Here is a 25025-nt window from a genome sequence, read left to right on the forward strand (position 1 = left end):
CATCCCCAAATCCCCCCATCTTTCCCCAAACATCCTCCAAACACCCCAATAACACCCCATCCCTAATTGCACTAATTACATTCTCCCAATTAACCCTTCCCCACATTCCCAGCCCCCCACCCCCAACCTCCCACCCATCCCCACCCCCCCTAAACATCCCCCTCCCAAGCAGCCCCCATCCATCCTCACATCCCTTTATCTACCCCCAAAGCCCCAATTCCCCCACGTGCTCTCCATCCCAATCACACCCCCATCCCCTTCTCCCCCAGCGACCCCCCCCCAGCCCCTCATTCCCTCTCATTCCTTGTGCACCACTGCAGAGTGGGCAACGAGCCCAGTGATGCTGGGGGGGGGGGGCTGGGTTAGGGTCAGGTGCTGATGGGGGGTTAATTGGGGGTGTCACTGACCCAAACTGGGAGGAACTGGGAATGGGGGGGGGGACGACGACGACACACAGAGTCTGGGATTCCCTCCCAGTTCCAATCAGGGTGGTGACATCTGGGAGGAGGAAGGTGACGAGTGGCATCCCCCGCACTGCAATTCGTGTCACCCTATTTCTGGGGCCACGGGGGTGGAAGTGCCACGTCCCCACATGGCTGTGCCCCCCCCCCCCACCCCCCTCCAGGGGTCCCTTGCCTTTCCCAAGGGGCTGAATCACCCACAGCAGCACCCAAGGGTTGGGGGGGGGGTGTGACCTGGTGACAGTCACCAAAGGGAGCAGGGTGGTGTCCATAGATGGAAAGATAGACAGGAGGGGGGGAGACAGACGGACAGATGGACAGCAGGGGGGCAGATATGAGCAGGGAGATGGGGGTGTGGGAAGGGGGTGGATGGACAGAGGGACAGGGGGATGGATGGGCTGACAGTGAGTGAATGGGTGGGCTGAGGGATGGATGGATGGATGGATGGATGGATGGATGGATGGATGGATGGATGGATGGATGGACGGACGGACGGAGGGCTGAGTGGGTGGGTGGATACACTGGCAGAAAGCTGAATGGGCAGATGGACAGAGGGATGGACAGACAGACAGACAGGCCCAGCCTGGTGTCCATCCCATTGCCCACCCACTCTGTCCCTCCTGCCTCAGTTTCCCCACTACAAAACACCCCAAAAGTCTGACCCCGCTCTGGGGGTCCCCATCTCCCACTCATGGCCCCTCCATCCCCATTCTCCCCCCCCCCCACAGCACTGTGGCCAAATCGTGCCCAATCTGCACACCCCAGACTCAGCCCCCCGTTGTGCCTCTGGGGACACATGGGGGGGGTCCATGCAGCCACAGATGGTGGCAGCGGGACACGTCCCCATTGCTGATGGCAGCCAGCAGAGCCACGTGTCCCCACTGATGGTTTGCTCCCATCGGGTATTTCTGGAGCTTTTCCTTCCTCTGCTCTCCCGGTTCAGAGGCAGCGGATGGTCCAGGCCATGGATCAGCATCCCAGTGAGATCCCAATGGGGATCCCAATCATTTCCCTCGTAGTGTCCCCTTCCCCCCCCCCCTCCAGGCTGTGTGTGCCACGTCGTGCCACATCCGCTGCCCCCTTCCCTGTGCCACGTCCCCTCAGACACGTGTCCCCTGTCTCCTGTCCCCTGCGGTGCCGGCACGTCACCGAAATCAGATTCCCTTTTGCTATCGCCAGGGCTATTTTCATCCCTCCTCGGTCACGTTGATTCCAACCCCCCCCCCCATCACTGGCACCGGCGTCATTCCCCTGTTCTGCGGGTGCTGTGTCATCCCTGCCCATCTCATCCCCTTCTGGCAGCTCTGGGGACACCGATGGGGACCCCCGTGGGACGCTGCTGCCTCCTCCACCCCAATGCGGGCACCCAGTCACCCTAAACCACCCCAAAATGGCCATGGGGTTCCCCCTGCAGGACCAGCCCCAGTGCAAGGGATGCACCAAGGGTGCTGGAGAGGGGGGGGCTGCACTGCCCTTCTATTGTTGCATCCACCCCATCCTCCAATTGGGTCCATTTCCCCACCTGGACCCAATTTTGGAAGGGGGTGAGGCGCTGTGAGCAGGGGAAAGCTGTTCACTATGCTTTGCTATCCCATATGGGTTGTTTATTTGTGGGAGAGGTCAGACCTGGGGACCCCTCACTGTACCCTCAGCCCCCACCTGAGCTGATCCCGTCCTTCTCTCTCTCTGTCCCTGCAGTTAAAAAGGCCAAATTCGACGGGCCTCAAGGTGAGTGGGCACCGGGGGGTGGGGGGAGGCAAGGGGACCCCTGGCTCAGTATTACTCAGGGGGCATCACCAGGATTGTGTGGGGTGGAATGCACAGAGATAGGGGATCCCTGGGTAGGACCTTGGGGGGGGTCACAGGGGGTGTGTGGGCTGGGGGGGGGCACAGGGGGGTCCCTTCATCCCCTGCTGTGCTCCTGCAGAGAAGTTCAACACCTACGTGACGCTGAAGGTGCAGAATGTCAAAAGTACCACCATCGCAGTGCGGGGCAACCTGCCCGCCTGGGAGCAGGACTTCATGTTGTGAGTGCGCCCACCCCAAAAGGGACCCCCACCCCACTGTGTACCCTGTATGGACCTCGTGGTCCCCCCACCCCTGCTGCTCCCTGCATCATCCCCATAGGGACCCTGGGATCCCCCCACCCCACTGCTCCCTTCATCCCTGGGGTCCCTCCACTCCTGCTGCTCCCTCTGACCCCAGCCCCAGCTGCACCCTGGGGGACAGAGGGGCAGATGACCCCAATTTCTCCCCCATCCCATAGTGAGATCAACCGCCTGGACCTGGGCCTGACAGTGGAGGTGTGGAACAAGGGCCTGATTTGGGACACCATGGTGGGGACGGTGTGGATCCCATTGCGCACCATCCGACAGTCCAATGAGGTAGGACCCCCCCCCCTGCCCCCCAGATACACCCCAAGGGACACGGGGACATGGGGACACCCCCCTGGGTGGCTTCCCCATCCCTGCATGGAGGTGGAACTCCTTGATTCGGGCTGCTCACAGGCTCTGCAGTGACACCCCACAGTGGACACTTGTCTCACTTGTGTGCTGGGGGTGTCCCAGTGCCCCCCCTGAGCCCCCTTTTCCCACAGGAGGGTCCTGGGGAATGGCTGACTCTGGACTCGCAGGTTATTATGACCGACAATGAGATTTCAGGCACCAAGGACCCCACCTTCCACCGCATCCTCCTGGACACCCGCTTTGAGCTGCCGTTGGGTGGGTGCCCCGTCCTCATCCCAAACCTGCGGGGCCCATCCTGCCCCGGGGGGGTTCTGTGCACCTATGGGGGTCTCTGTCCTTGCAGACATCCCCGAGGAGGAGGCGAGGTACTGGGCGAAGAAGCTGGAGCAGCTCAACGCCATGCGGGACCAGGACGATGTAAGGGGGGGGGTCCCAGCAAAGGGGTTGGGCTGGGCTGGGGGGGCTGCAGTCAGCCCTCATGTCCTTGTCCCCCCCCCCCAGTACGCCTTCCAGGAGGAGCAGGAGAAGCCTCTGCCCGTGCACGGCTCCCAGTGCTGTAAGTCCCGGGCACTGTCCCCAACCCACCTTGGTGCCACCACACCGGGCAGGAGCAGCTCCTGGTGCTGCCCCCCCCCCCCTGACCCCCCGACCCTTTCCTTTGTAGGCAACTGGAATTATTTCGGCTGGGGAGAGCAGCAGAGTGAGTATCCCCACCCCCCACACACACATATGGGGACGCACTGGGGGTGGTTTTGGGGTGTCCCCATCCCGCTCATGGCATCCCCCTGCAGACGATGATCCCGACAGCACGGTGGATGATCGAGACAGCGATTACCGCAGTGAGACCAGCAACAGCATTCCTCCTCCGTACTACACCACCTCGCAGCCCAACGCCTCGGTGCACCAATACCCCATGCGGCACCAGCAGCAGAGCTCCCGCGACTCCTACACCGACTCCATGCAGAGCTACGAGATGGATTACTCCGACCAGCGGCCCATCAGGTAGCCCTGGCAGCCAGCAGCCCCCTCCCCGCCCCCCCGGCCCCCTCTGCTCCCACCCTGAGGTCAGCGGGGTGGCAGAGGGAAATCACACTTGGCCGAGAGGTGAGGAAGAGGAGGGTGGCAGCCCTGAGCCTCTCCTCATTGCTAGAGATGGATGGAGGAGTTTTCAAGCTCTTTGGGCTCCAACCTCCCCCATCTGTGGCCACCTCCGACCCCAAACCCAGGGAAATAGGGGCCGAGCATTGCGGTCACAGCACACGGAGCCTCCAAGGCAGCATCCCCAGCTGACAGCGCGGTGCCGGGCGGTGCTGGGGTTTCTCTGACCATCCTCTTCCTCTCCTCCCCGGCAGACGCTACGGTAGCGTAGATTCTGCCCCAAACGGGCGCAGCGACGCTGAGTCCGTGTCCGCGTCCAGCAGGCGGACCAGCCGCCAGCCTTCCCTTGAGAGCAGGCGGTCCTTAGACCTATCGGATAGGTGGGTCGTTACCGCATCGTGTGCCGTGTGCCGTCCTCGCTGAGTGCTGTGGTCGCTCCTTGCAGCCGCGGTGAGGCCAACACCAGTCCCGGCAAGGGAGGCTTCGCCCCGCAGAGCCGGAGCGGAGTGAGGACGTTCGGAGGGTTTTGGGTTCTGCCCCTTTTTGCTGCTCTTTGCTGGCGCTGGGGCTGAACACGCGCCGCGCTGCCACTTGCTCCCCATGGTGGTGATGCGGGGATACCAGAGCTCCCCCTGCACCTTTTGAGACCCCCAGGGTCAGGATCAGGCCAGGCACGAGCCGTGTCTCCTGCTCTCCCTGCCCCAACCCCCTCCCCAAGGAACCTGGATGTCCTGCACCCCTGGGTGTCCCCAGCCCCCCCTCCCGGTGCCCCATCCCCTGCTCCCCCCATTCCCTCCCTGTGCCCCCCTCGCCCACACCGAGCCCTGGCTGGAGACGTGGTGTCGGCCTCTTCCTATGGCGTGTCCCTGTCCCTGTCCTGTCTGCATGTGTGCTTATGTGAGTCCCCAGAGCCACGTGGAAACAGGGACACCCCACCCCCACGAGCACTCAGGGTGCAAGGAGCCCCCTTGACCAACTGCACTCGTGGGTGCAGGTAGCAGTGAGAGCAGGGTGCTGGTTAGGGGGCAGCGGGGAGGGGAGGTGAGAAGGCTTTGGCCCCATAGAAAGAGCAAAGGGAGGTCCCCAAAGCAAAGGGATGATTGGTCCATACAGATGGTGTGCCCTTGGAGAGGGGGTGCCCATGGAAAGAGGATGCTCTAAGAGAGGAGATGCTGTTGGAGAAGAAGAGTGTCCATAGGGAGGGGGTGTCCACAGAAAGGGGGGTGCACTGGGAGAGGGAGTGCCCTTGGAGAAGGGGTGCTCCTGGTGAGACGTCCATAGGAAGGAGCACACTTGGAGCTGCACTTAGAGTGGTGGTGCCCATGGATCTGGGGCACCTATGACGGGTGCAGGAGAACCAGCCCATTGGGTTTGGGGTTAGGGGCCAGATTTGGAGGATGGATCTGGCTGTGTGTACCCACATGGCCACGCTGTGCCCCAACCCATGGCACAGACAAGCTGAGGGGACAGTCAGGAAGGTCTGGGTCACCCCAGCACCCAAACTGGGGTCTGTGTCTTTGTCTGCCGGTGCAAGGATCCAGTGCCCATCCAGGACCACATCCTGGTGGGACCCCCCTCCACGCCAGCCTCATCCACCCCCTTGGGACTGAGGGGACACAGGGCAGGCGGTGCCACGACACGGACCCACGGGAACCCTGTCCTTGTCCCCTCACCCCACAGCCCCACGGGGAGCAGCCGCTACGCCTCGTCGGCAGAGCTGAGCCAAGGCAGCTCCCAGCTGAGCGAGGACTTTGAGAATGAGAGTCTGCGGGACTCAGAGCTGGACGAGAGGGACGGCGACTCCTACCACTCCTGCCACAGCTCCGTCAGCTACCGCAAGGACTCACCGCGCTGGGAGGAGGATGAGGATGATGACCTCTACCTGGAGGAGGAGGAGGAGGAGGAGTTCAATGAGGACTATAGTGAGAATGAGGAGGATTACCCCAAGGAGGAAGAGGAGGAGGAGGAGGAGGAAGAGCTGCGGGAGCCGGGTGCCTACGAAGCCCCTGAGCGCGACACTTATCCCACAGCACAGAAAGCACAGCAGCAGCAGCAGGTCCCGCAGGTGAAGCCACAGCAGCAGGAAAGGAAAGAGGAGAAGAAAGAGGAGAGGAAGGAAGAGAGGAAGGAGGAGAGGAAGGAGGAGCAGGATACGTCTGCCCCACAGGAGACCCTGGAGGTGCAGAAAGATGAAGCTCCCGTGCAGGAGCCAGTACCTGAAGCTGAGCCCCCTAAACAGGATGAGAGGTAGGAGGGGGCTTTGTGGCTGGGGATGCTCTGGTCCCATGACACAGCTCGGTGGTGGCCCTCGGTTCAGGTCTGCCTGCAGTGCCCATCCTGTGGGCAGCCCCATGTTGAGGATTCCCACAAACAGGGCTGAGGTCCTGCAGGGTCCCTGAACCCGTTTGGGCTCCATTCCCACTGCCACATCACCCCGGGCTCTGCGGGATCCTGGCAGGTTCAAAACGTTCCTCTCCTTTTCTTCCCCATCTGGATTTTACAAGAGAGGAGGAAAAGAACTGGAAGTCATCCCTGGGCAGGTGCTCCTGGCTCCAGCTGGTGGGAAATGCTTGAGCCTGGCTCAGCAGATGGGCTTGGAACTGGATGATATTTAACATCCCTTCCAACCCAAACCATTCTGTGATTCTGTAATCCCACGATTCTGTGGTTCCGTGATTCTGTGACTCTATGACACCACGATCCCACGACTTTATGACTTTAACTCTATGACTTTATGACTCCTCTATGATTCCACAATTCTACAACAATTCTATCTATGACTCCATGATTCCGTGGTTCCTTGATTCTATGACTCCATGATACTGTGACTCTGCATTTCTGTGACTCCACGACTCCATGATTCCCTGTCTCCATGGTTCCATGACTCCATGGTTCTATGTCTCTATTACTCTGATTTCATGTTTCCGTAACTCTATGACTCTTCTATGACTCCATGATTCCACAATTCCATTCCTGCTATTCCCAGAAGGATGAAGGCATGTAATCCATGTCTCCACTCCAGTCTCACTTTGCTCCAGGCTGGATCCTTCCATCTCCCTTGGGTGCCAAGTCAGGGTTACTCAAGGGAGAGGAGCCTCATCTTTTGCTTTGGACCCTCTGCCTTTGCAGAGCCAGAAAGCAGCATTTCCCATGGTCACATTTCCTCACAACCCATTGGGATCCCCACAACCCCCATGCCCAAACCCCATCACTGTGCAGGCAGTGACTGTCCATGTCCCCACAGGGAGCCGGTGGAAGCGGAGGTGCAGGACCCCAAAGCACGAGCCAAAGCCAACTGGCTGCGAGCCTTCAACAAGGTCTGCCTGCAGCTGCAGGAGGTGAGCACCCCACTGCCCGCCCCACACACACACACACCCCGGGGGGCAGTGGGGACCCCACTGATGGCCCCATGGACAGCTGAGGACAGTCCCCATGTGTGCTGCATGCCAGTGCCACCCCGTCACCCCATCCCTGCATCGCGCTGACACTTTTTTGTTCTGTTTTTAGACTCCATCCTCCATCTTTTCTTTTTGTTTTGGCTCTGGATCCCCCTCCCCACAGCTTCACTTTTCAGTTCTCCACCATCATGGCCCTTGTGCCCGCATCTCCCCTTCCCGCAGGGGAGGGCTGTAGGTAAGCACGTCCAATGGAACCGTGTGTGCCTTCCCCGTGTGCCCACGTGTGCAGGGACTGCCCTATAAGGGAGGAACAATTGGCTTTTTCCTCCCTTTTTCCCCCCAGAAATCCTTCGGGGGTCCCTACACACGCCCCAATCCCCGCATTCTCTCCTGGATCCGCTGCTCCTTCCCAGTGCTGCTCCCCAAACCTGCACTTGTGCACAGTGCATCCATCCCACCCGAATCCTACACTGAGCTTTTGGGGCTGGTTGGTTCCCCCTCCCCCTGCGCACAGTGGTTGTTTGATGGCATTTTGTAGCCCTGTGCTTTCAGGACCAGCCTTTTGCCCACCATCCGGGTGATGAGTGCCACGTCTGTGACACCCACCCCGTGTTTTTCAGGCTCGTGGGGAAGGCGATGGAGAAGCCAAATCGCTTTGGTTCAAAGGCGGGTGAGTACCTATGGGACGTGGGGCTGCCCCCATGGCAGCAGTGTTAGCGTTCTGGGGGGCTGGGAGGAGCCGTGGGGGACTGTCCCCCATGGGCTGGGGCCGGATTGTGGCTCTGGATGGCAGGATTTCAGGTTGGATGGCAGATTATCAGGTTGGATACCCGGTTTTGGGTTTGGATACAGAGTTTTGGGGCTGTGTGGGGTTGGATGGCAGAACCTGGGGCTGGACGCTGGTCACTCGGTGCTTTGGAGATGTCCCCAGGCACTGCTCCATGTCCCCAGGCACTGCTCCTCCAGGACGACGAGGAGGTGAGTGTGTCAGGGCACAGAGCTCCCTCATCCCTCCTGCTACATGGTCCTGAGCGGGGCTCCCCAATTCCCGGGGTCCCCCAAGCAGTAAAAACCTGAACCCCAAGGGCTTCATTTCACTGCATCTCCCACCGCAGCACCAAAGGAAAACAGCTCGTCCCAGCAGCACCGTCAGCACACGCTGCTCCCAGCAGCACGGGGCTCCCTCCCTGCCTCAGTTTCCCCGTCCCCCCGCTGACTCTCGTCTCTCTTGCAGGCCTGGCGGCGGGCTGATCATTATAGACAGCATGCCGGATATTCGCAAGCGAAAGCCCATCCCTTTAGTTAGCGATTTGGTGAGGTTCCTCCTTTAACGCCTTGCGCCCCACAGCCGCCGGCTTCGCTCCCGCTGGACCGCGCCGCCCGCGCCCCCCGCCGCCTCTAACATGGCTTGTGTTCTCTGTTCTCTCTCCTCCAACCTGGCTTGGCCGCCCCTTGGCTGTAGGGGGGCGGCTGTAAGGTTTCTGCGCTGCATTAACAGCATGCCCGACATTAAGCCCGGACGCAAATCTCTCCCTCTAGTCAGCGATCTGGTGAGCGTGGGATGAAGGGGTTAAAGGGAGAGCGCCCTTGGGGGCGGCCGGACCTCTGCTCCTGGTGGGGGTGGGGGGAGGCTGGGGTGGCCTGGACCAGGAGGACGGCGCTGCCCACCCAAGGGTGCTTCCCTTTAACGGAGCTGCAGGGTCCCCACACTGAGGCATCAGTGTCATCTTGGCCCATGTCACGTAGCACAGACTTGTCCCCCATCCCCTCCTGTCCCACCACCCCATAGCTCAGGTGGTGCTACAGGTGCCATAGCGCTGCCTTTATGGACCCCGTGCTCCTGTCCCCATTGTCACCATGGGCTGTGCCATCCCTTCACTGGGACCTCAACCCAACCCCTATGTCACGCAGCATCCCCACACTGTCACTTCTCCAGTGACAAAAGGCACCAGTTTCAGCAAGCAAGAGCCCTTTGCACCCACCATTAGCTGCCCTTCACCAGCTCTCCCCACACTTTGTGCCCCCCCAGGGCATCCCCTCCTGTCCCCAGCCATGCCCCATCCCACCCTGCTGTCCCCCCGCACTGTCCCTGTCCCCAGCCCGCTTGGGGCGGCCGCTGATGCTTCTGCTGTGCTGTGTCAGTGCTGGGGTTTGGGGGTGTTGAGTGGGGTGGGCAATGTGGGTGGGGATCAGCTGGTGGGCCGTGGCAGGCTTAGGGTTGGGGTTATGCTGTGATGGAGCTCCTAATGATGGATCTTTGTTCCCTGCTCACCCTGGCTGCCTGCAGGCGATGGTGAGTGCCCTGTTGGGGGTCTCAGGGGGTCTTGGATTTATGGAGAGGGGCTGTGCTGGACTGGTAACTCTGCTTCTTTTCTACAGTCCTTGGTCCAGTCCAGGAAAGCAGGAATCACATCTGCATTGGCCTCCAGCACCTTGAACAATGAGGAGCTGGTAGGTGCTGGGAGGTGGCAGCAGTGGGGATGCAGTCAATGGGGTCGGGATGGCAGTGCCCACGTGGCCATCACTCTAACTCAGGCACGGTGCCATCTGCATGAGCTCTTCACCTTCTCTCTTCCTCTCTCGCCCAGAAAAATCATGTTTACAAGAAGACCCTGCAAGCCTTAGTCTACCCCATCTCCTGCACCACACCCCACAACTTTGAGGTGTGGACGGCCACCACCCCCACCTACTGCTACGAGTGTGAGGGGCTGCTGTGGGGCATCGCCCGGCAGGGCATGCGCTGTGCCGAGTGCGGAGTCAAGTGCCATGAGAAGTGCCAAGACTTGCTCAACGCTGACTGCCTGCAGAGTAAGCTGCTGGGGAGCACCCAGCCCACAGCAGGGGTCAATCTGGATGGGCTTTAATGTCCCCTCCAACCTAAGCTGTTCTATGATCTATGATGATTCTATGACCTGTGCCCCCCTGTGCCACCTGTCGCTTTCCCCCCCCAGGGGCAGCAGAGAAGAGCTCCAAGCACGGAGCTGAGGACCGCACGCAGAACATCATCATGGTGCTGAAGGACCGCATGAAGATCCGCGAGCGCAACAAGCCGGAGATCTTCGAGCTGATCCAGGAGGTGTTTGGGGTCACCAAAACCACCCACACGCAGCAGATGAAGGCGGTGAAGCAGAGCGTCCTGGATGGCACCTCCAAGTGGTCGGCCAAGATCAGCATCACGGGTACATCACCCCCATGGGGGCACTGCATCCCCGCTGCTCCCGTCATGGGTCATCCCTGTGGGCACAGCTCTTGCCTCCCCTCACTGCATCCCCTCTAAGCTACAGCATTTGGGGTGAGAGTGGGGATACAACAGCTCCAGTCCTTGGAGGTGTCACCATCCCTGTGCATGAGGACACTGTGTGTCCCAGCTCCTCGTCCTGCAGGGTGGTTTTGGGGGATGCTGTTGTGTGCTCAGCGTGGGGAGCTCAGCATGGCTGCAGCACTGACTTTGCTCTTTGTTTGTTCTCTCCTCTGTGCCACGTGTGGTTGGTGTGGATGGGTTGATGTGCCGCACTGTGCCGTGCCTTGCTGCAGTGGTTTGTGCCCAGGGCCTGCAAGCAAAGGATAAGACGGGCTCCAGTGACCCCTATGTGACCGTCCAGGTTGGGAAGACAAAAAAAAGGACTAAAACCATCTATGGAAACCTCAACCCGGTCTGGGAGGAGAACTTCCATTTGTAAGTTGGGTGGGAGCTGTCTGGGTCCATGGGAGCTGCGACTGTCCCTGGGTTTGGGCAAACTGAGACACGTTTCCCCCCTCATCCTGGTGTCCCCCCCCCCTGCAGTGAGTGCCATAATTCCTCGGACCGGATCAAGGTGCGAGTGTGGGATGAGGACGATGACATCAAGTCCCGTGTGAAGCAGCGCTTCAAGAGGGAGTCTGACGACTTCCTGGGCCAAACCATCATCGAGGTGCGGACGCTGAGCGGGGAGATGGACGTCTGGTACAACCTGGGTGAGTGCTGTGCTGGGATGGAACCCTCACCCTGCTGTGAAGGCATGGGGGATGCTGCCAAAAGCATCATTTCCTATTGGGATCACAGGGAAACTGAGGCACAGAGAGGGGTCCCATTGTACCCTGGACCCTCTGCAATGGGATGGTTTTGGGGCTGCTCTGGGTGCCTCATATTCTCTGTGTCCCCCTAGACAAGCGGACGGACAAGTCGGCCGTGTCAGGAGCCATCCGGCTGCACATCAGCGTGGAGATCAAGGGCGAGGAGAAGGTGGCCCCTTATCACGTGCAGTACACGTGTCTGCACGAGGTGAGCACCATGTGGCCCCCATCACCCACACCGCGCTGCCCCCAACCCCGGGGTGATAACGGGACCCTCGTTTGTGCCCCCAGAATCTTTTCCACTTTGTGACGGACTTACAAAACAACGGCGCGGTGAAGATCCCCGATGCCAAAGGAGATGATGCCTGGAAGGTGTATTTTGATGAGACAGCTCAAGAGATTGTGGATGAATTTGCAATGCGCTACGGGGTGGAATCCATCTACCAGGCCATGACGTGAGTCCTTTGCTGCCCTGCATCTTGCTGCCCTTTGGTGCCCGTGTGCACACATCCCCACATACCCCAAAGACCCCAAAGATCCCAATGTGTGCCCCCCAGACAAGCAGCATGGCTCCCACTTCTTCCCCCAGGCATTTTGCATGTCTTTCTTCCAAATACATGTGCCCAGGTGTACCAGCTGTGATGAGCACTTTACTTGCCAATATCAACGCTTACTATGCGCACACAACTGCCTCCACAAACGTGTCTGCTTCAGACCGCTTCGCAGCTTCCAATTTCGGGGTAAGTCCGATGGTGCGTAAACACTCCTTCCTTCTTCTTCTCTCTTCTTTGGGGAGGGGGTGGGGGGCAAAAAGGGGGCGAATGCGGCCGTGCAAGGCAGCTCCCCACCCGATGGCGCAGGGCAGTGGGGTTTCGGCATCGAAATTCATCCCTCTTTTGTGTTATGGGATGGAAATTTTCTGCTGGAGAAAGTCAAAATTTGCTCACAACGCTGGGTTGGGTTGAAGTGCCTTCACAGGGGTGGCAATGCAGTTCATAATGCCAGTGCCACATGGGAGTTTTGCACGGCCTCACGCGCACCGGGTGCCATCCCAAACCGCTGCAAACTCACCCAGCTGCGCCAGCACCCATGGGTGCCACACTGAGTTTGCTCCGGGGATGGGTGCACCCACGGGGACACGGGCAAGGAGGGGGCTGTGCTCCCACCCCAGATAGCCCTGCGTCCCCCTATGCAGGCGCTATGGGGTCGGAGCCCAGCCTCGGTTAGGGCAAAGGGTAGCGAGAGCCGTGCGGCAGGAGGAGACCACACGAAAGAAAAAGAAAAACCACCTTTTTTTTGTCTTAACATGGAGGGTTTTAAAAACTTTGTTTCTTTCTCTTTTTTTAGAGAGCCTAAAGGTTGGGTCCTAAAGTGCCCGGCCGTGCCGCTTTATCCCCGAGCACCTGGCGGGTCCGATTTAAGCGCGCTGCAGCCGTTGGGTGCCGGGGACCGAGCGCGGCTCCGAAGGTTTGCAGGACAGCCCGGCCCTGGTGTGGCCAACAGGGGGGTGTCCAACCCCCCCAGCATAGGGGCACCCAAAGTGCTTCTCCATTTGGGGCAAAGCAGTTGCTTTACCTCCAGCTCAGATGCCGTATTTGCAGCCCGGTGTGGGCTGGCATCCCTTCACCCCATAGTTGGGAGGTGAATTTATGCCCTAAAGCCCCTCATCCCCAAAGGAACCCATCAGCCCGTGGTGTTACACCCATGCAGCCTGGACAGACCCCAAGGAGCCCCAGGAGCATCTGACTCCTGGGATCCCCCTTGATTTGTCTTGGAACAGCTCAACCTCGAAGCTGGAAATGCAGCACCCCACACTGCTCCCCCCACACTCTTTTTTTCTGCTCTCTTCGGGGTTGAACCACAGGGAGGAGCAATCCTACAACATGTTCCATGCTCTGCTCCGAGCCCAGGGAAGGCAGGGGTATCCCATCCTGCCCAGCACACAGAGAGAGCTGAAGGGATGCAGGAGTGCATCCAGCACCGAGCGGTCCCCATCCGCACCCTGCCAGGACCACGTGTGCCTTGGAGCCACCAAGAGCTGCCAACGAGCCCCACAGAGCGTGGGCTGCCCCAACCACAGGGCTGGTGGAGGTGGGAGGGTCAGCGGGACACCAGGATGGAAGGATGACAGGACAGTAGGACAGAAATGAGAGGGCTGGGGAGGGGTGCAGCGGGGAGGGGGCGGCCACCACCTCCATCCCCACGTTCACCCGTCCCCGGGGCGTCTCTCTGCAGAAGGAACGCTTCGTCAAACTCCTCGACCAGCTGCACAACTCGCTGCGCATCGACCTCTCCATGTACCGGGTAAGGTGCTGCTGTGCCTCAGTTTCCCCACCCGGGCAATGGGGTCCACTCTCACCCCCTGCAGCGTGTGACCCTCCTCTCCTCTCCCCCCTGGCAGAACAACTTCCCTGCCAGCAGTCCTGAGCGGCTGCAGGATCTCAAGTCCACAGTGGACTTGCTGACCAGCATCACCTTTTTCCGGATGAAGGTATTTGCTCCTTCCACATCTGGCAGCTTTGGGGTGGGGGCTGCTGGCCCTGCTGCAGCCCTGCCATCATCCCACACAGGTCCAGGAGCTTCAGAGTCCACCCCGAGCCAGCCAGGTAGTGAAGGACTGTGTGAAGGCTTGCCTCAACTCCACGTATGAGTACATTTTCAACAACTGTCATGAACTGTACAGTCGCGAGTACCAGACAGATCCTGTGCGTGGGACCCCAAATCCAGCCCTTCTCCTACCCTTCTCCCAGTGATGCTCCCCCTGTCCTCCACTGCAGAGATGAACCCGATGGGGCCAATGGGTGAACAGTGGGTAACCAAAGCCTCCACTGCATCCCTGTTGCTCCAGAACAAGAAAGGTGAGGTGCCCCCCGAGGAGCAGGGGCCCAGCATCAAAAACCTGGATTTCTGGTCCAAGCTCATCACCCTGATCGTGTCCATTATTGAGGAGGACAAGAACTCCTACACACCCTGCCTGAACCAGTGAGTAACCATTGATTAATAGGAAAAGGGGCACTCAGGATCATGTGCCAACCAGGCTGAGTTTGGACATGGGGTGCAACACCCGTTCTACCAAGGGGAAAGCTGAGGCATGTGGGGTGAAGGTTGGGGTTGGCTCTCCAAGCTGCATGTGATGGACGGAGGCTGGAGTTCACCTCTCCAAGCCTTTGTGGGGTCCTTCCCACCCCAGGTTCCCCCAGGAGCTGAACGTGGGGAAGATCAGCGCCGAGGTGATGTGGAACCTCTTTGCCCAAGACATGAAGTACGCGATGGAGGGTGAGTGGCACCTCCAACAGCATGGCCACCCCCTCCTCAGCACCCCCACGATGCCCTCCCATCTCCCCTTCATTTTTGGAGTCACCCAACACCCCCCACACACACAGCTCACAAAGGTTTGGGGCTGGATGAGACCCCCCTGCTCTGATCTTCCCCACACAGAGCACGACAAGCATCGCCTGTGCAAGAGTGCGGACTACATGAACCTGCACTTCAAGGTGAAGTGGCTGTACAACGAGTACGTCACCGAGCTGCCCTCCTTCAAGAGCCGAGTCCCCGAGTACCCCGCGTGAGTGCAGCTCCTGGGGGGGGGTAAGGATGGATCTGTGCCTCTGTGCTGGCTGTGCTCACTGTGCAACCATTACAGATGGTTTGAGCCCTTTGTTATCCAATGGTTGGATGAGAATGAAGAAGTGTCGCGGGATTTCCTGCATGGGGCGTTGGAGCGCGATAAGAAGGATGGGGTAAGGTCAATGGGCACGGGATGCGATCCTGCTGTGTGCTCATGGGGACAGGAGCTCTCACCCCAATGGCCCCCATTCTCCCCCCCCAGTTCCAGCAGACATCGGAGCATGCTCTGTTCTCTTGCTCAGTGGTGGATGTCTTCACCCAACTAAATCAGAGCTTTGAGATCATTAAGAAGTTGGAGTGCCCTGACCCGCAGATTGTTGGGCACTACATGCGGAGGTTCGCCAAGGTGGGCACCTGGAAGGGGTCTCATATCCTCGACCCCAACCCTACTGTGCTGCTTGGCATTTCCCCACCACAACTCCTTCCCTAACCACCCCATGCTCGTGGGGTTCCATTGCCACTGTGGGGCTCACCTCTCCTTCTCTCCCTCCCTCCTCTGGGTGCAGACCATCAGCAATGTGCTGCTGCAATACGCCGAGATCATCTCCAAGGATTTCGCCTCCTACTGCTCCAAGGAGAAGGAGAAAGTGGTGATGTACCTCTCTCCTGCTCATGCTGTCCCCACACAGTGGCTGTCACTTAGCTGTCACTTTACTGTGGTCCCGATGACCCACATTCTCAGTCTCATTGTCATGGGGCTGCAGTGACTTTGTGGGGGGCTCCGTGGGGTGTTGCAGCCATGAGCACTGGTGCTGACCCCAAATCCTGCCCCTACAGCCCTGCATCCTGATGAATAACATCCAGCAGCTGAGAGTGCAGCTAGAGAAGATGTTTGAAGCCATGGGGGGGAAGGAGGTGCGTAGTGGGGGTCTCAGGGCAGGGGGCACAGGGAGGGGATGGAGCTTTTCTCCATGGAGTGATCCCTGGTTCCTCATTCCTGCATGAGTCACCCCATGGCACCACACCGGACCTTGCCCAGGGATGAATGTGGGGCACACAGAGAGCCCCCAACGTTGGGCTGGGGGATCTGATGTCTGCCCCACATTGTCCCCCCCAAGCTGGACACAGAAGCCAGTGACATCCTAAAGGAGCTGCAGGTGAAGCTCAACAACGTCCTGGATGAGCTGAGCAGAGTGTTTGCCACCAGGTGAGGGGGTGTGGGGTCTGGGGGTCATGGCCATGCTGGGGGTCCTATGGGGGAGAACTGACCCCTCTGGTCACTGCCATCCTCAGCTTCCAGCCCCACATTGAGGAGTGTGTCAAGCAGATGGGGGACATCCTGAGCCAGGTGAAGGGCACCGGGAATGTCCCCGCCAGCACCTGCAGCAGCGTGGCACAGGATGCTGACAACGTCCTGCAGCCCATCATGGACCTCCTGGACAGCAAGTGAGTGGGACCCCCATGTCCCCAATAGGGTTGGGATGGCCATGAGGTGACCTCCAGAACCTGTATCCCCAACTTTGAAGCATGGAAAGCCAATGGGGTTGTGTTGGCTGTTGATGGGGTGGCACTGGGCTGCCATGCAGGGATGTCAACCCCATTCCCACCCTGCAGCCTGACCCTCTTCGCCAAGATCTGTGAGAAGACAGTGCTGAAACGGGTGCTGAAGGAGCTGTGGAAGCTGGTGATGAACACCATGGAGAAAACCATCGTGCTGCCGCCGCTCACCGACCAGACGGTGAGTGATGGGGTGGGATGGGGACACGGAGCTGCGGCCTCGCAGGGCACTGCTGGATCCGTGATGGGACACAGGAGCTGGTGGCCTCCACAGGTGTGTCCCCAGCTCATGGCTGGGGAAAGGACAGAGCAAGGAATGGCCACCTGAGATGTAAGGTTAGGGCAGGGGCAGGGGTTAGGGTTGGGACTGGGGTGGGGGATAGCACTGGGATTAGGGTTAGAGTTGGGATACAGGGTTAGGAATGGGGTTAGAGTTAGGGTTGGGGTTAGGGATTAGATTTAGGTTTGGGTTAGAGTTGGGACTGAAGTTAAGGGTTCTGTTTAGTGTCAGGTTTTAGGTATCTGGAGTGAGTTAAAGTTGGTGTTGGTGTTTGAGTCTGGTTGGCTCAATTGGAAGAACTTGGGACTCTTAACCCCAGGGCTGTTGGTTCTGGTTCCCCGCTGTTGGAATAGCACCTTCTTGCCATGGTGGCACCAGGAGGCATCCAGCCATGTCCTCCCATCCTCCCCTCCATGCCACGTCCTGGGAAAATGAATGTGGAAATGTTGGGGATAAAGGAGCCTTGCCATGGGGCTGGTACTGTTTGGATGGGGTGACACAGGGATGGGTGTGAAGCCCAGCAATGGTTCTTGCATGGAGAGGGAATATCTGCAGTCTCCGTGTCGCTGCATCTGTCCTCCCCACATCCAGCAGCGTGGGGCCCTTGGGCAGGGCTGGGAATGTCCCCAATGGGGTGAACCCAGGTTTTGTCACTGTCAGAGCTGGGATCTGACTCTCACCTGGAGCCACTTGTGTGGGGCTGTGGGGCTGTGTGCTGTGTCTGCTGCTGGCTCTGCCCCCATCCTGCTCCTTGTCCCCATGCTGGGCCCTACCCAGCCCAGCACACGCTGCTCTGCCATGGGGCAGTGCCCGCTGTGCCATGGGGCGGTGACAGGGACGTGCAGACGGTTTGGAGCCCCTGTGGACAATGTTTGCCAGCCCTGGAAGTGTGGGGCTGAGTCCCCTCGGGCTGCATCCCCGCAGCAGCAGGGGAGGTGGGAGTGAGTGGGATGGGGCCGGGAGGACCGTAATGTGATGGGCCGGGGTCTGGCACCGCTCACATCCCATGGGGACACTCACGTCGTGGTTGTTCTCTCCACTTGCTCCGCTCGCCTCTCAATGGCAGATGATTGTAAGTACGGCGGCTCCGTGTCTGTCTGTCTGTCTGTCCGCTGTCTGTCGGTCCTGGCCTCGCCGGTTCCCGTCCCACGTGGCTGCCCGTGCTCTGCCCCCTCACTGCCCGCTTGGCACCGACCCGGTGGGGATTTGGGGTTGGGCAGATTCAGGGCACCTGGATTTGGACTCAGCGTGGAGATGGGATGGCAGCGGCAGCGCCGCGGCTTTGGGGGCAGCCAAACTGACCCTGTCGTGTCGCTCTGTTTTGGGGTGGGACGGGGACACTGGCTGGGATCAGGGTGTGCAGGGCTGCTCTGCACCCCGCGGGCCTCAGTTTCCCCTTATGGTCCTGGCTGGGCTGTGGGCGCAGTGGGGCTGAGGGCAGAGTCATTCCCTGCCTGCAGTGAGGAGCAGCTGGGACACGAGGTGCTGGTCGGGAGGTTGGCAGGAGGCTCGATGCTCTGTGCTGGGCAGGAATGGGATCAGCGCTGCTCTGGTCTCTTGCACGGCTTGGACCCAATGGTTTCCTTCTGTCCTCTTCTGTTCTATCTGGGGCCATCCCTGTAGGACACAAAGCCCCCCTGCTCCCCCATTGCTCCTCAGTTTCCCCCCGATCACAACCCTTCCTGGTCGCCCTGCTTGACCCAGCCATGCTGCTCATTCCTCCTCTGACCCGGCATCCCAGCAGGAACCAGTCCTCTATGAGTCCAGCATTCCCACTGGGCCAGTTGCTCATCAGACCAGCATCCAATAGAGACCAGTATCTCACTGCATGGGGCCAGTCCTCTATGAGCCTGACATCCCATGGGGACCCATCCCTCTGTGACTCAACATCCCTGTGAGCCCAGTGGGGACCAGTTGCTCATCAGCCCACCCTCCCAGCAGGGACTGGTCCCCCGCAGGTCCAGTATCCCAACGTTGGGGTCAGTTCTCTGTTGGCACAACATCCAGCATCCCATAGAGACCGCTGTCCCACTAAGCCAGCATCTCCGCAGGGAACAGCTGCTCATCAGCCCAGCATCCCAGTGGGTCCAGTTCCCTGCTAACCCACCATCCCATGGGGACCGGCCCTCTCTGAGCCTGGTATCCCACAGTCACCAGCACTAGTCCTTCATTGACTCCGCATCCCAACAGGGACCAACCCCATGGGTCCAGCATCACGATGGGCACCAGTTCCCCATTGGTGCAACACCCAACATCCCAATGGGGACCAACTGACCCAGCATCCTGTGGGGACAGTGACCCACTGAGTCCCCTGGGGTCCTGCCCCCATCATCCCATCACCCCCATCCATCCTTTAGGAGCTCAGTGACGCCCTCACCTTACCCACATCCCTTCCACGTCCCATCCCACGCTGTCCCCAAATGCTCACCCTCTGACATTGCTTCTACAGGGCACGCTCTTGAGAAAACATGGCAAAGGGACAGAGAAGGTAAATAGCCCGTGGGCTCCGTGTGTGTCCTCGCCCCATGGCCTCCCCGGTGGCCCCGTTGTCACCGGGTTTGTCCGTGCTTCCTCTTGTCGTGCTGTCTGGATGTGGCGTGGTGTGGTGTGGCTCTGTGCCGTGTTGTCCCGGAGCTGTGCGGGATGGGGCACTGCCCCACGTCTGTGTTTGGTTTGGGGGAGGAAGGGAGGGTTGTGCCATGTTTATCCAGTGGGTGTAGGGCTTGGTGGGTTCAGGGCGCTGCAGGGATCTCATGGATCTCTGACCTCACCCCCAGCAGACCCCCATCCATGGGGTTCCTCCCCACATCCTGTGGTGCTCACATACCCCAAAACTGGGTGCCACAAAGAGCCGTGTTGGCACCACCACAGCTCCTGCCCCCGATCTCCATGCTGTGACCCATAAAGGGCAGCATCTTCTGCCCCACATTGCCTCCATGCATTCTTCCATCCCGCAATCCCATAGGTGGGGGGCACCGAGCCCACCCCATAGGGCTAAGACCTGGCACACTCACCACTGGGGCCCCCAGTAACTGTCCCTTGCTCTTCTTTTCCAGAGCAGGGTGAAGCTGCCCAGTCACACTGAAGTAAGGACACAGCTCGTCTCCTCCTGTCCTTGCCCCATGTGCTGTGGGGTGGGGGGGGGTCCCGCTCTGTACCGTGTCCCGTTGGGCTCCGTTTGAGTGACAGCTGCATCCCTATGGGGGGGACAGGGCCAGCAAGAGAAGGGTTAATGAGGCAGGAGTGGGGTTAATGGGGGCAGTAGGAAATAAAGGTATGGGGTGGTTTGTGGGGTTTCTTGTTGCTTGGGGGGGAATGGAGCTGCTGATGCTGGGGGGGAGCTGGTGGTCATGGCTCTGCCCCAGTTCGCCCCATTACACACCGGAATGGAGCCAGAGCTCAGCTTCTGTGGGGTGACCCCACGCTGTGGGGCTGCGCTCCTTGGGGTCGTGCTTTGTGTCCCCCTGGTGGAGGTGGCACAATGTGGGGCAATGTGGGGACCACTGACACCCACCCGTGGTGTCCCCTGGGGGTGTCCCAGGGTCCAGAACCCCCTGGGGCTGAGTGATGGGGTTGGGGTTGGGGGGGAACCAGATGCACTATGGGGCACAGGGGGACTGATAGGTGCCAGCGCTGTCCCCAGATGTTGTCCCCTTGCTCCACTCTTGGGGGGCACAGAGCAGGGATCTGGGGTCACTGGTGCCAAAGTGCCGCCCTGCCCTGCTGTCCCCAAGCCCCGTTGCTGTGCCGTGAGTGCTCAGCTCCTGGGGACACCCAAAGGGCTCAGAGGAGCCCGTCTGAGTCTGGGGGCCGGGAGCTCCCATGCAGTGCCACCCCCAAACCCCCACCCCACAACCCACCCACTCACTCTCTCCACCCCCTTCTCTCCACTCTCCGCAGGGCACACAGATGATCTTCAACGCAGCCAAGGAGCTGGGGCAGCTCTCCAAGCTGAAGGTGGGCGCTCTGGGGTCCCCTTTCACTGTGGGGGGAGGTGATGGCCCCACACTTCCCCACATTGAGCCTCTGTCCCCCCCCTCAGGATCATATGGTGAGAGAAGAAACCAGGAGCCTCACTCCCAAGCAGTGTGCTGTTTTGGATCTGGCACTGGACACCATCAAGGTGAGGACACTATGGGGCAGATGGGGACCGTCCCCATGGGAACACCACGCTCAGCCCCCCCTGCCCCACACCTGCCCCCCCACAGCAATACTTCCATGCTGGTGGGAATGGACTGAAGAAGACTTTCTTGGAGAAGAGTCCCGACCTGCAGTCACTTCGATACGCTCTTTCTCTCTACACACAGACCACAGACACTCTCATCAAAACTTTTGTCCAGACACAGACAGCTCAGGGTACGACCCCCCCCACCCCCACATCCCACCCCCCACCCCATAACCGCACACCAACGGGGCCGGGGCGCGGGGATCCGTCGTGCTGTGGGTGTGGATGGTGCGGGCTGTCCCTGCTGTGTCTCTGTGGATGGATGGGGCCGTGGGGAGCTCAGTGCCCCCAGTGCCAGGTCTGTCTGTGTGTCCCCCCCTCACACCAGGGCGTCCGTCCGTCCGTCTGTCCTGTGGGTCCCCCCAGCCCCCCTGGGTGCTCCGTGTTGCCGCAGTGTCGTCCTCCAGCGCTGATCTCTCTTTCTCTCTCTTTCTGTTCCTCCCCCCCCCCTCTTTTTGCTGTCCCCCCCTCCCCACACACGCTGTCTCCCTCCTCTCTCCGTCGCTCTGTGCTGTGTCTCCGTCCCTTTCTCTCTCTCCTCCCCAATAGTCCATGGTGGAAAAGGTGTTAGGTTTACCCTTAGTGAAGAGATTTATCCTGAGAAGGGTACGTGCACCGCTCACCCCCCCAGCACCCCCCGCCTCCCCCCCCAGATGTGCCCCCCTCAGCCTCACAGGGCCGCATCGGGCTGAACTGGGGGGAGTTTGGGGGCATTGACCCCTTCCTCATCCCCACAGCCTGGGGTTGGGGTGTGAGCTCAGGGCAGCCCGGTGCTGCTGCGGGGGGGCACACACAACCCACGTCCCCCCACCCTGTTGCCATGAGGACCATTATCACCTCGAGGAATGAGCACAGCCTCCCCTATGGGCCCTGCTTGGCCTCTTGCACACCTTCAGGCTTCATTTTGGGGGGGGGGAGGTGGGGATGGGTCTGCACCCCCTGCTTGGCATCCCGCACTCAGACCCCCCCCCTCCATCGCTCCATTCTGGCTCAGCATGGCACTGCCCACGGGGACGGGGTGCCGGGTGGGGGACACATGGTTGTGCCCCCCCCTCATGCCATGCTGGAACACATGGGAACGTCCTCCTCCCGTTGAATGCCCGGAGCCTGCATTGCCCCCCACCCTCCTTCACCCATGGGTGCATGCACCGCTCAGGGTGGGGTGGGGTTCACAGGTCACAGAGTCCCCCCCAATGTGGGGCAACCCCATAACTTTGGTGGTGGCACAGGAGCACACTGAGCTGTCGTTACCACATCCCCTGATGTGGGGGTCCCGCTCCATCCCCCCCAGGCACTCTTGGGTGAGGAGGGGAAGGGGTTTGGGACCCACTGACGGGGAGGGGACAGCAGTGTCCCTGCTGCCAGCCCCAATGGTGGCTGCCCCCCCCATCTCCCCCTGGGGTCACATTGGGGCAAATGCTGCTGTCCCCTCGTCGCCTGCCCCACTGCGGTGGGCTTGGAGGGGGGCAGGGGACAAGAGGGGACAAGACCAAGGGCTGGGACTCATCCTGCCCCCTCGGCCACGCAGGATCCGGTGTGGAGGACCCCGTTGGGGAGGTGTCCATCCACGTGGAGCTCTTCACCCACCCCGGCACCAACGAACACAAAGTCACTGTGAAAGGTGGGTCTGGGTGGGTTGGGGGGATGGTCTGGGGGCGTTGACACCCCACCAACCTCACATGCCCGCGTGGCACAGTGGTGGCCGCCAATGACCTGAAGTGGCAGACGTCTGGCATGTTCCGTCCATTCGTTGAAATTACCATGATTGGGCCTCATCAGAGTGACAAGAAGAGGAAGTTCACAACAAAGTCAAAGAGCAACAACTGGGCTCCTAAATACAATGAAACCTTTCACTTGTAAGTGGCACCTGAAGGGAGCAGGGCCGGGGGGGGGGACACTGGGACAAGGGTGTGTTAAGGACATGGGGACACTGGGGAGGTGGGGATGATTGGGACATGAGACACTGGGGATAGAAGACATAGGGATGCTGAGGACATGGGACAGTGGGGATGGGATGGGATGGGATGGGATGGATGAGATATTGGGATGGGATGGGATGGGATGTGAGAATGGGAGGGATGGGAGGAATGGGATGGAGGGATGGGATGGGAGGGATGGGGTGGGGGGATCGGATGGATGGGATGAGTATGGGGGATGGATGTGGGATGGGATGGGATGGGATGGGGGGGATGCTGGAGTTTGGGGACAGTGGAGACATGGGGTCAATGTCAGTGAGGACATGGGGGTGGTGGGGAGCTCAGGAGTCTGGGGACCCTGGGGACATGGGGACCCTGCCAACAACAGGAACTGGGGAGAAATACAGCTTATGGGGGACACAGCGTTATCCCTGAGCCCCCCCCGGTGCCAACGCTGCCCGTCTCCCCCCCAACCCTCAGCACGCTGGGGACAGAGACGGGCCCCGAGTGCTACGAGCTGCAGGTGTGTGTGAAGGATTATTGCTTCGCCCGCGAGGATCGCACGGTGGGCATCGCCGTGATGCAGCTGCGGGACCTGGTGCAGCGGGGGGGCTGCGCCTGTTGGCTGCCCCTCGGCCGCCGCATCCACATGGACGACACGGGGCTGACGGTGCTGCGCATCCTGTCCCAGCGCAACAACGACGAGGTGGCCAAGGAGTTTGTCAAGCTCAAATCCGACACGCGCTCGGCTGAGGAGGGCAGCACTTAAAGCCCACCCACCCCCACATCCCCACCACCTGCAGCCCTACAGCATCCCCCAGCCACGTATAAGCCATAAGAGAGGCCACATAAGAGAGGTGGCTCCTGCCTATGGGGAGGGGGATGTGGGGTGCAGAGCCGGACCCTCCCCACACCCCGTTTCTCCTTTGGCCTCGAGAGAGCACAGAGAGTCACCATCCCACAGCCACGGGGCTATAGGGCTGCACCCCTAACTGGGCAATGGGGCAGAGCCGCCCCTGCCCCAGAGGAGATGGAGGGACCCCAAAGACCCCTCCTGGCCCCCCACCTCACTGAGGGATGTATGGAAAGCTCTAGGCTGGGGGGGGGCAGGTGATGGGCCCCTTGTTCCCATCCCTTGTACATATGTAGATAGAGCTGTACATAGATGGGGCAGCTGTGCCCTGCACCCCGAAGGGCTATGGGGGCTGGGGGCCCCCCCAGCTGGCGGCGGCATCACTGGGGCTGGAGGACAGGGAGCAGCCCCCAGCCCCATTCCTGTCTTCCCTGCCCCGTGCCCCACCCTCAGTGCCAGGGTGGGGGTGAGGGGCACTCACGTCCCATGGGCTGGGGGCACCCACCTCCGCAGCAGTGCCCGCGGGACCTCCTTGGCACAAGAAAAACTCTCCCCCCCTCCAAGCCCAAGGACCCCTCCCCTATTCCTCATTAACCTCCATTTGTGTGATCAGTGGTGTGTGTGTGTGTGTGTCTGGAGGAGGGGGGGGCAGGAGCACAGGGTCCCACCCACAGCCAGAAGCCCCCCCTAACTCAATATATACCTCTCACCTCCCCCTACACCCAAGGACAGGGTACCCCCCCAATCTCTCCATCTCCTTTCTATAGGGTTTGCCTGGGACCAAAGGGTTTAAGTGTCCACTCTTTCTGTTCAATGTTTACACCCCTTTTCTAACTGCTGCTCCCAAGGGGGCTCAGCCCTGCCCCCCCCACCAACCCCCCATATGTGCCCCCTTCCCCCCCCCCATCCTGTTTGGCATGTGATGGACACCCCCCCACTCTGCTCCGTACCTGTGTGTCTGTACCTGCCCCATAGTGGGGGCTCCCCTGGATGCATGACAGTGAGATGTTTTGCACTATTTGGACTTTTTTGGGCTCTGTAAAAAATATTTTACTATAACTGACATTAAAATATATATATAAAAAAAATAGTGGGGGGAAAAAAACAACAACCGTGCCTATAATGTGGAGAGGGGGGAGGACACCCCACATA

The 25025-nt window shown here is 60.1% G+C and overlaps 1 protein-coding gene across 1 annotated transcript; it reads left to right on the forward strand.

The window, feature by feature from the left end:
- Window positions 1-2041: 2041 nt before the first annotated feature.
- UNC13A (unc-13 homolog A) lies at window positions 2042-24976 on the forward strand. The gene is made up of 43 exons (XM_015886660.2): window positions 2042-2189; window positions 2389-2488; window positions 2728-2845; window positions 3058-3181; window positions 3270-3343; window positions 3428-3482; window positions 3591-3626; window positions 3718-3928; window positions 5705-6271; window positions 7269-7362; window positions 8043-8092; window positions 8657-8735; window positions 9710-9715; window positions 9802-9873; window positions 10011-10230; window positions 10374-10601; window positions 10957-11098; window positions 11207-11376; window positions 11568-11683; window positions 11767-11930; window positions 12065-12215; window positions 13711-13779; window positions 13877-13966; window positions 14046-14180; window positions 14324-14457; window positions 14666-14751; window positions 14914-15040; window positions 15119-15215; window positions 15305-15448; window positions 15609-15692; window positions 15880-15957; window positions 16161-16249; window positions 16336-16488; window positions 16657-16780; window positions 17946-17951; window positions 19329-19367; window positions 19936-19965; window positions 20780-20836; window positions 20922-21002; window positions 21088-21235; window positions 22633-22725; window positions 22801-22960; window positions 23501-24976. The coding sequence occupies exons 1-43, from the start codon at window positions 2057-2059 to the stop codon at window positions 23787-23789; spliced, it is 5223 nt and encodes a 1740-aa protein (XP_015742146.1). The 5' UTR covers window positions 2042-2056; the 3' UTR covers window positions 23790-24976.
- Window positions 24977-25025: the final 49 nt, after the last annotated feature.

The sequence above is a fragment of the Coturnix japonica genome, chromosome 28 (genome assembly GCF_001577835.2).
Source record: "Coturnix japonica isolate 7356 chromosome 28, Coturnix japonica 2.1, whole genome shotgun sequence".
NCBI classification, from domain to species: Eukaryota; Metazoa; Chordata; class Aves; order Galliformes; family Phasianidae; genus Coturnix; species Coturnix japonica.